The following is a 14,011-nucleotide window of genomic DNA, read 5'->3' on the forward strand; positions in this document are numbered from 1 at the left end:
GCACAGTGGCACACATCTGTAATTGTGTGTTATACAATTATAATTGTATTACAATTGTACTTATATATTTATTTATATATATACAATAGAGGGATATTTCTTTCTTTATTCATTTATTTATAGTAGAGAGAGGTAGAGACTGGGGGACCCTATGTTCAAGGCACTCTCAGCTACAGAGGAGAGCCTAGGGTAGTACATGAGACATCTCTGGGGTAAGGGGGATACTAAGTCCTCAAAAGATAAAGGAAGTTAAAATTCTGATCAGCTCCTTCAAGGCACTCTCGATTATCTTAATAATAACAAAAGTAAAGAGCCTGAGAAACAACTGCTGGCTTTCTCTCATTTAAAAACATGCTAGCATGTATCTGGAAAGTACTAGGCAATTAAATTAATAGTAAATCCAGTACTTCCCCAAACTAATTTACTTGGGTTCAATTTTAAAAACAAAAAATTTTAACCAGAGCATTTTTTTTTTTTTTCTAAATGAAAACGGTAGAAAACCTATGCTTAAAAAGCCAAGAGCTCGAGCGGTTTGTCCTAGGCGCATGAGTCTCAGGGGCAGTGTCTCAAGAGAAGCTCCAGGAAGCGTGCATTTGGCAAGGCTGGAGAGCAAGCACTGCTCCTCTCCTGCACGAGATGAACAGACAGACCACGACGGCTCACCTTTTCTCCCTCCTTGCTCTGTGGGACTGCTAGGAACGATAAAAGGGGTGGATCGGAAAGCATCAGGGGAAGGAGCAACAAGATCTGAGGAATTCCTTTATATAAAGAGAGAATCACAGGTTATTACTGCAGCCAGGGGTTTAATATGTGCTTTGACTTCATAACAAAAACATCCAAAACACACACTTAACAGCATATATACTTAACGGTTCTCCTCAACAGCAATCTGAGACTCAAACAGCTCTCAAACACTAAGTTTTTAAAAAGTAAGGGCAAAGTAAATGAGTAGACACAAGATATAATGATTAAACAAGACATTCACAGTTCCGAGACATAAAAAAATTACCTTATTTTACATATTATGAAGAGTATGCACATTTTTATTTAAGCACAAAAACAAAACAGAAACCCTTTTCCCTAGCGAATCCATTCTGTCCTATATTGTTAAGTGACAATAAAATGCTAGAAAGAGCAGGGGCAAACACTTGCTTCTCATGCATCACATTTATAAACCACAAGGCACTGATTTTCTAGTGAAACCTTTAGCTGCCACCAATGGGAAAATACATGTACATTCTTTAAACAGTTCCTCTAAGTTCTCACCCCAACATTCCTAAGGCCTGGATTCCAACTTTTAGCTTTGAGAGGAGCTCTGGTCTGAACGGCGACCCGGCTCTCCAGGCTCGCGGGCGTACTTACGTGGAAAGGCTCTCCTGAACGAGGGGCTTCTGACCAGAGGGCTGCAGGAGCTGCAGGGTGGTAGCAGGTGTGGAAACCGGAGAGCACCCACCTTCCTCCCTTGAAGGAGTAGAACAACCATCAGAAGCTAGTGGGGGAGAAAAGTTAGAGTGGCATTTACTTCTCAGACTGACATCACTGCATGGCAGAGCCTACTCAGGGCTGCAAAAACAGCACTACCCAGTCTGCCACACTCCGGGGGGTCCTGTCTGTGGAAGCACAACTCAATGGGACGCTACCAGGACAAAAATTTTGAGTCAACAGTAACCCTATGCCCCTTTTCAGGTTGGTTGGTTGGTTGGTTTTTCCATTTTTCAAGACGGGGTTCTCTGTGTCACCCTAACTGCCCTAGATTTCACTCTGTAGACCAGGCTGGACTCCAACTCAGAGATCTGCCTGCCTCTGCCTTCTGAGTGTAGAGATTAAAGGTGTGCGCCACCACCACTGAGTCATATTTTATTTAATAAAGAATTGGTTAAAAGAGTTCCTTTATCCTTTCTACCACAATCTAAGCTTAGAGAAGGTAACGGTTCAAAACACATCCCTGGGCATGTCTGTGCTCTCACTAATGTTTATCAGACATTCTATTTCAAAAATGAGAAAAATAATCCTGAAAATTGGTTCCAAGAATTGGGGCCCAGCCAGTCATGAACCTGACTTTTGGATCACAGCCTTTAGAGCTGGTATGTATGAGAAATGTAGAATCATTTGCATATGCAAGATAAAGCCTTTAAAACACTGTGAGAGTCTGTAAGACCAGGATGCAGAAAAAAGTGCACACAGTAGAAGCCTGGACCACAAAGCTTTAGAGTGAAAAAGGGTTCTACTAGAAATAGAGCCACTCATGACAGATTCTAGAACTGCACGATCAACCACTCATGACATTCTACAACTGAATATAGACCACTCATGATACAGTCTAGAAAAGATTTGCACTCTACCCATGTCCTAAGAACTCAAGGCTAAATTCATAAGTAATGGACTAGCTGGATGTGGTGGTGCATGCCTTTAGCACCAGCATTTGAGAGGCAGAGGCAGGTAGATCTATATAAGTTCAAGGTCAGCCAGGACTACATAGCAAGTTCCAGTACAGCCAGGACTACAAAATTAACAAACATGTCACTAAAGAAGTCAAAAAAAGCAATAAACTAATTTGCTCCACAGGAAACTGCATGTCAGGAGAGTACTCTCTTCACTGCTGCTATTCAGATCAGCAGTGGAAGAGGAGGGAACTGAGAATGTGCAGTGAGTTTAAGGATATAGACAGAGTGTATGGGGAACCTATCTCTACCTGTTAATTACACCATTAAAGAGAAACCTCTTCATGTTCTTCAGTGGGACAACAGCAGGTAAGAAACCCACCCGCTCATCTGAAAGGAAAAGAGGCTAAACTGACACTGCCACCACAAGGGTTCCCTGCTGCAAAAATGGCTGCCAAGGGACATGTTTCTCCAAGGGCACACACAAAGACACAGAGGCCACTGCAACTGGGATCCAAGAGGGACAAGCTACAACTAGAGCCAGCAGAGCAGGGAGCGTCATCCACACAGCACTGTTTTTGTAGGCATGAAAGATGTAAAAACAAGAGGGGCACTGAAGTTGGGGGCACCAAAGTTGCAGAAGCGGCAGAGTGCAGGCAGCATGTGGAGGAAGGGGTTAGCTCCCTGAAACAAGGCCCTTCAAGGCCACTGCACGAAATTTGGAAGGTGAAACTTAAGTCACAATGGAGAATCCAGGAATGTTCAGAGGTGCCAAAACCATGGGAAATCTGCCAAGGGAAACTGCAGTGGAGCTAACCCAAGACAGAGGTCATCTGTGCTGAGGGCATCAGGAAGGGAGGACAGGGCACCCAAGGCTGCGGGGCCCAGACAAGCCCACAAGTCCAACCACATGGGCTGCAGGTTTTGCTGCTTGCTCTGCTGGGAGTCACGCTTGTTCTGCCCCCATCCCTCTCTTAATATATGACCTGGCTTGCAGCTTTATAGAACCTCATAGTTAGGGGATATGGTCTCATAAGATACTTTAAATTTTAGACAATATTGGAGTTGTTTTGGACTATGGGGACTTTTCAAACAACTAAATGCAGTTGCATTATGAGATGAAAATGAGATTTTAGAGGTGAGAAGTGAAATGTTCTGATCCAAAATGATTTGTTATGTCAAGCTGACAGAGGGTGGAGCTAATGTGATTAATTCTGTCAGCTTGGCTGCTTTTAGAATCACATAGAAACACAGCTCTTAGTGTGTATAAGGGTTTTTCCAGAAAGGCTTAGCTGAGGATCAAGCACCCTCTCTGAATGTAGGCAGCAGCCCCATGGGCTGGAATCCCAGGCTGAATAAAGGAGAGGGAGCTGAGCAGCAGGGATCTGTTTCCTGAATGTGGGCACTGGGCAGTTCCTCACAGCCTTCCTGATATGAAGACTGGAACTCTCAGCCTGTGGGACCCAAAAAAATAAAATCCTTTTTGTTTTAAAAAAGGTACTCATGTCTTTACTATTTTTATGTGTATGAGGTGTGTGCCTACAAGAGTTTATGTTACTACATGCCTGAAAGAACCCACAGAGGTGAGACAAGGGAACTGGGGTTACAAATGATTGTGAGCCATCATGTGGGTGCTGGGAACTGAACCTCTGCAAGGGCAGTGATTGCTCTTAACCACTGAGCCATCTTTCCCAGCCCCAAACCTTCCTTCTTTAAGCTGGTTTGTCAGACTTGTTGTAGCTACAGCAATGACAGAAGTAACTATAGAGAGGAAAAGCCAGAATCCTTATACCTCTGCTTGGCTGCTCTTCTTTCTTGTGGTGCTTCTATAATAAAACAGCAAGCGAGCCTTTTATTCCAAGGTCTACCTAAGGTGAGGTAAAGCTCATGCCATGGTGCAGATGGGAGAAGTCAAAACAATGCGCATGACACCTGATGGTATGAATGCAGCAATTTTTATGATTAGAACTTGTGCCTCCTCAAAGGAGACAGAAATACTAAGTACTACTAATAAAATATACCAGCAGCCAGAGTGACTCACGTTATTAAGTTCTCCATGAATGGAGAATATCAACTTAGACAGATTGACTATTAACTATGTTAGCCCTAGGTATAGAGAAATGACTTATCTACACCCTGGTAGCTTTAGAGGTGCCTGTTGGTGTCTGACACACCAAGTACAGCAGAAGGCAAAGGGGTGCAGCCTGCCTGCTCCTTGCCTTTCACTAAGCGCCTGGCTTTCTGAGACTGGAGCAGGGGAGAAGACTCCAGGAGTGGGAAACATTCCAGTCTACAGAGCTAAGCGTTGTGACCTCTCTTCTAGACCTTAACTTACCTGCTATGTCATCTGATAGATAAGTAAACCATTACCCAAGTAAGCAAGAAAATCACAGTACACGAGACGGAAAAAGAAATGGCAACTGTCTGTAATACCACGCTTTACTAGATGTGCGCCCTATGTCACCTCAACTTCCAAAAGGGTGAAAGCTACACTAAATGCTGACTAGTAAACATTCTCTGACAGCCCTCATCACTGACTGGCTAGGAATATATTTCTCTTCCATATCATTAGCTATTACATATCATAGCTATTTTTAAAAGTGCTTTTTAACTTAAACAGTAGCCTCAGAACTAAAATTAAAATGTAGAGCAAGTGAGAAGAGGAGCTGTGGAGATAATCAACCTTCCTACCTGTTCTACTGCTCTGCTCAAACAAGTCCTCCTGAGTTGAGGAAACCTCAGGCACTGATGACGGCTGAACCTGCGGCCCCTCTTCCAGCAGCTCCCGGGCAGGTACCTGTTCCTTTGTTTCCACAGCAGCAACAGAAACTTGAGGACTGGAAGGCGGGTCTTCAGACCTAGGAGATTGTATCAACAACGATGAAGACTACTAAATTCAAATGTTTCTCTCTTTCAACAAAAAACTTCTAATAATTTCAAAAATTCTAACAGCCCTATGAAAAGTGAAAAAATATTGCAAAGCCCACGGGCATTTCAAAGCCTGTCTCCCTCACCCCCATAACAGACCTCTCTTCAGTTTCCATCTGTTGAACACTTCTGACAAGTGATTAAGACTTGCTACAGAAGTCCTTACACAGACTTGATGTGGCTTCTCTCTTCACGGGTATCACACACATTTGTTGCCTGCTGACCTTTTCCAGGACTCCTTTACACACACTACTTAACCACGTAAGACTCACATTCTTGAGTACATTCTTGATCAGTCCTAGAGACTGATTTACTCTAATATTCCCAAGGAAAAATGGAAAAAACATGTGGCCCATACCTTTTTTTTTTTTTTTTGGTATTTCGAGACAGGGTTTCTCTGAGTAGCCCTGGCTGTCCTGGAGCTCACTCTGTAGACCAGAGAAATCCGCCTGCCTCTGCCTCCCAAGTGCTGGGATTAAAGGTGTGAGCCACCACGCCCAGTTTGTGGCCCATCCCTTTAATCTCAGTGTTTCAAAGGTTGAGGTGGAAGGATTAGAAGTTCAAGGTCAACCTGGACTACATACTAAGTCAGAAGAACACCAAGACTACAAAGTGAGAGCCTGTTTAAATAATAATAATAATAATAAAGCTGAAATAAAAACTTTGTAAAACTGGGCAGTGGTGTCACATACCTTTAATCCCAGCACTTAGGAGACAGAGGCAGACAGATTTCTGAGTTCAAGGCCAGCCTGGTCTACAGAGTGAGTTCCAGAACAGCCAGGGCTGTCCTGGAACCTCAAAAAACCAAAAAACAAAAACAAAACAAAAAAACAACAAAAAAAGAACTTTGTAAAGAAAAGTCGTAATGGATCATGATGGGACACAAACCTACAATCTTATCACTAAAAATGTTGAGGCAGGAGGATTCTTTCAAGTTCAAAGCTAGCCTGGGTCACATGGCAAAGTACTATCTCAATAAAAAATAAAAAGCCTAAAAGCCATGATGACCACTGTTGCTGAGGACCCCAACCCCAACTTCTATTGAAGGAAATGATAAAAGGATACTGAATGTTTCCATTCAAATTGAGAGCATCCCAGTTTTCCTCTGCTACAAGCCAGTCAATTCAAAAACTACCACAGACCAAGCTGAGTGTCCATTGTCCATTCCCTATTCCTGCCAAACTAAGATCCAGACACACTTGGAAAAATACCTGGATCTCGCTGTACCATAAGTTAACAGAGGGTGAAACTAACAATCCAAAGTAAGGTGGGTGCTCAAGAATAGAAATGTTTTCTGATATGACATCTTTACTAGCCTCAGAGAAGCAAAACAATCTGCTACAGTGACTGATTACCCAGACAGGTGTCAACCAAAGGTTAAGGGTTATAGTTAGAGAAGCAATAATGCGTCGTTAGGCCTGAATTAAGATGAAAGCACACACACAGAAAGACTGTGTAAGCAACCCATATGCATAAATAATCAGTACTTCTATTGGACAAAACAAATGCCAGTATCTGTAAAATGTGAGAGGGAGAATCAGCAGTTTCTAATACTGTTTCCATAGCCAAAATGAAATTCCTATAGCCCCACAGTGAAATTCCACAGACACTTTTAAAGAGTGCGTAACTAACCTTACGAGTGGTGGATTTTGTTCTTCTACTGCCTGGATACCTTTACTGGGCTGCACTGTACCAGGGATATCTTTGCTGGGTTGTTCTATCATGGAGATATCTTCAGTGGGCTGTTCTTCACATTTAATTGCTTAAAATATAAGAAGAATGGGGGGAAAAGACACAAAGCAGATATTAACTCTTCAAAGTATCAAAGCCAGCCCAAATAATTCTCAAAGGCAAAAAATACTAACAGAAATTAGTCTAATTTTAAAATATCAAGAGTAATATTATAGAGGGACGATATTCCAACTAGATAACATACTCTACCAAATAAAACCTCCAGTACCAGGAGTGGGTTACCACCTTTTGAGCTGTTGGCTAATGAGGCCCCACAGACCTCTCAAACATTAGTCTACTGCCACTGCTATCAGTTGCCCCGCAGATTTTGAGGATAAGACCCTATGGCTGAAAACACTACATATGTGAGTCATGGAACTTGGAGATATCGAGCTAATGCTCAGCTAGAAGCTTCATCCCCATGGCTAGTATTCATAGTGCTAAAAGGTGCCATGCATGCGACTAGAGGAGAAAAAGTGGTCATTGGTTTCACCTAGTTGTGACCTGAGTTACACAACCAGCCTGGGAAGTTGTGCCCGATGGTGCAGTGATGGCACAGATGGTATGGAAGTAAACAACTGCTTCTTCCTTTACAATATGGATTCAAGGCCTTTTTCATGAGATAAAACTGCCATGACCCAAGATCCTGAAGCTGGACAGGTCGTGGGCCACGGGGGAAAACCTACTCTGTCACTCTGCTGAATGGACACAGCAATGACTCCTACTGACATATCGCTATAGCAACACATCAGTGCAACACTCATCCCCATCAGAGAAGCTGCTTCCTGTAGTCAATGGCAAATAACAACTGGGCAACGTGCAAAGAATAAGAAGCTTCGGAATTCTCGGAACTAAATGGGATGCTTATATCACATCTGTCTTTAAGGTTCAAGGATCTATACAAAAAGTGAGGTTAAAAAAAAAAAACTAGGAGCTAAAGGTGGTAGATAACTTCATGGAAACAGTGTTTTCCAAAACCAACAGACAAACATATACATGAACTCACAGGGACTGTGGAAGTATACACAAGAGCTACACAACATCAAACCAGACAGACATCTTAGCATGGAAGGAGAAAGGTGGGTATAAAGTTCTATCCCAAGGCAGGGAGCTATAGACATTTGATTACTACTGGGAGAGGTAAAGTCAGTTTTCTTTAGTCCCCTGACAGCTAGTATATAAAGTACATTCCAAGGAAGGCCACATGCTCAGGAAGAGCCATCACAAAGAGGATTGCATGGGTTTTTATTTTATTTAAGAAGAGGGAGACAGCCGGCAGTGGTGGCTCACACCTTTAATCCCGGAGGCAGAGGCAGGTGGATTTCTGAGTTCGAGGCCAGCCTGGTCTACAGAGTGAGTTCCAGGACAGCCAGGGCTACACAGAGAAACTCTATCTCGAAAAACCAAATAAATAAATAAACAAACAAACAAAGGGTGGAGGGGACAGACAGAAGAGTAGACAGACAGACAGACAGACAGACACACACACACACACACACATATCCCTAGAGAAATGTTTCAGAGGTTAAGAGGGCTTGCTGCTTTCAGAGGACTAGCATTCAATTCCTAGTACACATGTTAAGTAGCTTACAACCACTAAGTCGGACTCTAGATCTGACACCTTCTTTTGGCCTCACAGACACCATTTATATATTAAATTAACTTTAAAATATATAAGTCCTGGGGTTGCAGAGATGGCTCAGCGGTTAAGAGCATGGCTGTTCTTCCAAAGGACACAGGTTCAATTCCTAGAAGACACATGGCAGTTCACAACTGTCTATATTTCCAGTTCTAGCGGATCCGTAACTCTCACACAAACATACATGCAGGAAAACCACCAATCCAAGTAAAATAAATAAATCATTAAAATCAAAAATAAGGGGGCTAGAGAGATGGCTCAGCGGTTAAGAAAACTGACTGCTCTTTAAGAGGTCCTGAGTTCAATTCCCCCAACCACATCTTGGCTCACAACCATCTGTAATGGGATCCGATGCCCTCTTCTGGTATGTCTGAAGACAGCAAAAATGTACTCATATACAATAAATAAATTTTTAAAAAATAAAAATCTTTTTGAAAAAAATGTATCATCCCAAAAAGACAGTAATCAGTGACCTACTTAGAAGAAGAGATCAATCTGCAAGCCATCATTTGACATGCACTCACTGCTTCCTCTGCAAACTTAGGATACATGAATTTGGATCGCTTTAAAACTACTGGGAAGCCAAACACGTGGCACACACCTTTAATCTCAGCACTTCAAAGGTAAAGGCAAGCAGATCCCAGAGTTCAAGGTGACTCTGGTCTATAAAGTGAGTTCCAGGACAGCCAGAGCAACACTGAGAAACCCTGTCTTGAGAAAATCCCCCACCCCCCAAAAAAGAGACATAACTCGGCAGTTTTTGTTTTTTGTTTTGTTTTTTAAATATTTATTTATTTTATTTATATGAGTACACTGTAGTTGTCTTCAGACACACACCAGAAGAGTGTATCAGATCCCATTACAGATGGTTATGAGCCACCATGTGGTTGCTGAGAATTGAACTCAGGACCTTTGGAAGAGCAGTTGGTGCTCTTAACCACTGAGCCATCTCTCCAGTCCCCAATAACTCGGCAGTTAAGAGCACTTCTTGCTCTGGCAAAGCTCCCAGGTTTTATTCCCAGCACCCACAACAATGGCTCACATCTGTACTACAGTTCCAATCTGATTCCCCCTTCTGACCTCTATGGGTACAACAAACATGTTGTACCCATAAATACATGAAATCAAAACAGTCATATAAATAAAATAAAATAAAATAAAACAAATAAATGTTTCTAAGCTTGAAGAGGAAGCTGGTGGATCTCTGTGAGTTAAGGCCATTCTGGTCTACATAACAAGGTCCAGATCAGCCAGAGTTGCAAGGTAAGACTCAAACAAACAAAAAAACACAAAAACAACAACAAAAGAAAAAAACACCTTAGAAGAAAAAAAAGAAAAAGAAACTTGTCCTGAGGGAGAGAAAAAATCTTATACTGAGCTCCACATGTGAGAAAACACACTTCATACCAGTGCTCGCATCCACATCAGACAGCTGGCTAGAACCCGAGTTAGTGGTTACCAACTGCAGATGCTCTTGGTTGACATCATATGGCACTGTATGTTCTTCAACATCCTGGCTCTGGGACAGTTCCAGAACTCCAAAGCCCAACTGTGATGAAGCAGAATCTAGGAACAAAACTCCAAAAATTAGTAATCAACCCACAACATTACCAATGTGCAAGCGACTGTTTTATCTAAAGAGGATCATGTTTAAAACAATCTCTTTGCATTTGTGTGTATACGTCTATGAGTACACACAATCACCGCTGAAGAATGGAGGTCAGAAGTGAACTTGCATAAGTCAGTCCTCTCCTTCCCCAGAGTGGATCCAGAGACAAACCCAGGCCATCAGGCTTAGCTTCGCTGGCAAATACTCTTACCTGCTAAGCCATCCTGCAGCTCCAAGGATCACACTGAACGCTTCATACCAAAGCCTTGGCACACATAATTTTTCCAAAACAAGATACATTAAGGGATTGGGCATGGGGTGGCTCAATCCCAAGCACCATAAGAAAAGAAAAAAATATCAACAATAAAACTGTCAGACTAGATGTGGTAGCACAGACTTAAATGATCTGAGATGAAACCAGAGTATTGGTAGTGCATCCTTATAATACCAGCACTGGGAAGGAAAAGCAGGGAGATCATAAATTCAGGTCCATCCTTAGCTACATAGTAGCCATCCTGGACCATGTAAGACCCTGCTATAAATAAACAAATAAGTAAATACTGAAATATGGGAGAAGGACCAGTTAAAAGACTCAACAGGTAAAGGTTCCTGCTGTCAGGCCTGACATGACTACCTGAGTTTGATTCCCTAAAATCTATGCCGTAGAAGAAAAAAACCAACTCCCACAAGTTGGTTCTGACTACAAACACATCATTACACAATGTAGCTTTTTAAAAGGGGGAGGTAAGGGGGGCTGGAGAGATGGCTCAGTGGTTAAGACCACCAACTGGTCTTCCGAAGCTCCTGAGTTCAAATCCCCAGCAACTACATAGTGGCTCACAACCATCTGTAATGAGATCTGACGCCCTCTTCTGGTGCATCTGAAGACAGCTACAATGTACTTAGATATAATAAATAAATCTTAAAAAGGGGGGGGTACATAATAAAGCAAAAACTTAGATATATAAATCCTTATAAATACTTTAATAAGGTAGACAATGGGGCTGGAGAGATGGCTCAGTGGTTAAGAGCATTGACTGCTCTTCCAAAGGTCCTGAGTTCAATTCCCAACAACCACATGGTGGCTCACAACCATCTGCAATGGAGTCTGATGCCCTCTTCTGTTGTGTCTGAAGAGAGTAATGGTGTACTCATATACACAAAATAAATAACTAGCTGGGCGTGGTGGCGCACGACTTTAATCCCAACACTTGGGAGGCAGAGGCAGGTAAATTTCTGAGTTCAAGGCCAGCCTGGTCTACAGAGTGAGTTCCAGGACAGCCAGGGCTACAGAGAAATCCTGTCTTGAAAACCCAAAAAAATAAATAAATCTTTAAAAAAATATATGGTAGACAAAGTCTATAATCTATAGATACATCAAAACCACACCAAAAGGTACTCTGAAAAGTAAGCACAAAAGGAGAAGGAAACAAAATGCAGAAAGCAAGCTGGTCAATGGTTAATGTAATGATTCACTTGTGCGTTTATTGGTTTTGAGAGAGCATACTATACAGCAGAGCCTGGCCTTGAACTTGTAATCCTCCCTGAGAGCTAGAGCTCTAGGCATGCATCACCATGCCCGGCTTCCTGCTGTTTGGAATCTTTAATATTAGTGTTCCAAAGGGCATGAATTTAAAGCTTGCCTGCCTTCTGTGGTGCCATTATGAAGTAGTGGAACCTTTTTATATTGTTTTGATTTTGACAGGGTCACTTTGTAGCCCAGGCTGTCTTCAAATGCAAGGTCTCGATTCCTAACTGCTAATATCACAGCTGAGCACTACACCAAGCCCTTTAAGAGGGCCTAGGGGCTGGAGAGATGGTACAGTGGTTAAGAGCACTGACTACTTTTCTAGAGGTCCAGAGTTCAATTCCCAGCAACCATAAGGTAGCTCACTACCATCTATTATAGGATCTGATGCCCTCTTCTGGTGTGTCTGAAGACAGTGACAATGTACTCACATGCCCAATAAACAAAATGCAAAAGAAAAAAAAAAAAATCACATCTATTAAAAAAAAAAGAAGAAGAAGAAGAAGAGGGCCTAGTGGAAGAAAATTGGGTTGTCAGGGACAGGGCCACCCCATCTCCCCTCTGTCTCTCCCTTGTTTCCCAACTGCTGTGAGGCGAAGCAGCTTTGCTCTGTGTGCACCCAACCATGATATTCTGTCTAGTCACAGGTCCAAAGTATCGAGGGGACTCTCCACAACTGTTTATTTTCTGGAGTATTCAGTCATGACTTTGGAAGGCCGCTTAGCAGACAAAATTCAGTTATCATCAGACATCTTAAATTACTTGTGATTCTCAGCTTAATTGTAAGAAATCTATGACATGGTGAAGAAGTCAAGCTCCCCGTGTGTTCACAGTAAAGGGGCACGAGAAGACTATTACTCTGAAAGGGCATAGGCTACCTTCAGCAGCAAGGGGGTGTGTGTCAGCACCGGGAGCCTTTGCTCCCACCTCTTCCTTCTCCTCCTCCAACTCTTCTTCTTCCTTCTCCTCCTCTGGGGGAGAAGCAGCTTCTACTGTCACTCCCAGAGCACTGCAGAGAAAGAACACAATAGTGTCAAGACAGAGAGGCCGAGTCTGCTAGAAGCATGCTGGATTTTGCTCAGTCTATCTTCACACACCAATTACCCCTTAACCGAATTAGAAATACAAACAAACCCTCATGATTTTAGTGCTGCCTGTAGACAGTACATAAAAGGTTAATGATTCAAAACACTGTACCAAAGGAAGTAACAAAACCTAAAAGGATGTAAAGCATAAATATATTTAAATTTTATCTTATTATCCATTATATAAATATTATCTTATTATTTTATTAAAAGCATGTACCACCACTGCCTGGCAAAAATACATCTTTTTTTAAAGACGTTAATACTATAGTCAAAATGTATAATATTAAGACAAAAAATAATCAAAAACATTAGTGATACATATAACATAAACTACATAAAAGATACAGAATTGATACAAAGAAAACCAAAGATATGAATAGTAATAATGAGCTCTAAAATCAGAGACACAAGTATTTTTGAACTTGAAAGAAACCACAAAAAAATTTACTGCCAAAAAAAAAAAAAAAAAAGAAAGAAAGAAAATTTAGCCAGGCATTATAATTACAGCCCAGCCCAGGCCTATAAAACCCAACACTTGGAAAGTGGAAAAAAGATTCAGAAGCTGAAGGTTACCTTCTGCTAAATACAGTAAACTTAAGACCAGTCAGGGCTAACTGATATAAGAATAAAAGGGGAGGGGAAAGCCATATATATTTAATATATAACATACATATTAAATACTATACTACAGTACTACACAACTAAGTAGAGAAAAAAAATATATATATATATATTTCATCTCATATATGATGAGTACAAAAGGATCCTTTCTGAAAAATAATTCAGAAAGATTTATCAAGAGCTTTAAAAGGTTCATAAGCAACAGTCTCAGTGTTTTCTCTTTTTGAAACTTAGTATGTTACCAGGATGACCTTGACCTTGGAATCCTCCTGTCTCCACCTAAGAGCTGGGATTACCCAAATTTACTTCTGAAAAGTTTTTAGCTATTAAGAAATAATCTCAAAGGCTGGTGAGATGGCTCAGTGGGTAAGAGCACCAGACTGTTCTCCCGAAGGTCCGGAGTTCAAATCCCAGCAACCACATGGTGGCTCATAACCATCCGTAACAAGATCTGACGCCCTCTTCTGGAGTGTCTGAAGACAGCTA

The 14,011-nt window shown here is 41.7% G+C and overlaps 1 protein-coding gene across 6 annotated transcripts in view; it reads right to left on the reverse strand.

Moving 5' to 3' along the window:
• The window catches only part of Tp53bp1 (tumor protein p53 binding protein 1), a 102,912-nt gene that overhangs the window by 52,753 nt on the left and 36,148 nt on the right, over positions 1 to 14,011 (reverse strand). For all 6 annotated transcript variants that reach the window (XM_029535959.1, XM_029535958.1, XM_029535957.1 and 3 more), the window contains 6 exons: positions 12,695 to 12,825; positions 10,087 to 10,245; positions 6,942 to 7,071; positions 5,073 to 5,239; positions 1,363 to 1,489; positions 664 to 758 (listed from right to left, as the gene is read on the reverse strand). In XM_029535959.1, coding sequence (XP_029391819.1) covers positions 664 to 758; positions 1,363 to 1,489; positions 5,073 to 5,239; positions 6,942 to 7,071; positions 10,087 to 10,245; positions 12,695 to 12,825 — 809 coding nt within the window. The remainder of the gene's footprint in view (positions 1 to 663; positions 759 to 1,362; positions 1,490 to 5,072; positions 5,240 to 6,941; positions 7,072 to 10,086; positions 10,246 to 12,694; positions 12,826 to 14,011) is intronic.

Source organism: Mus pahari, chromosome 3, assembly GCF_900095145.1.
Source record: "Mus pahari chromosome 3, PAHARI_EIJ_v1.1, whole genome shotgun sequence".
NCBI classification, from domain to species: Eukaryota; Metazoa; Chordata; class Mammalia; order Rodentia; family Muridae; genus Mus; species Mus pahari.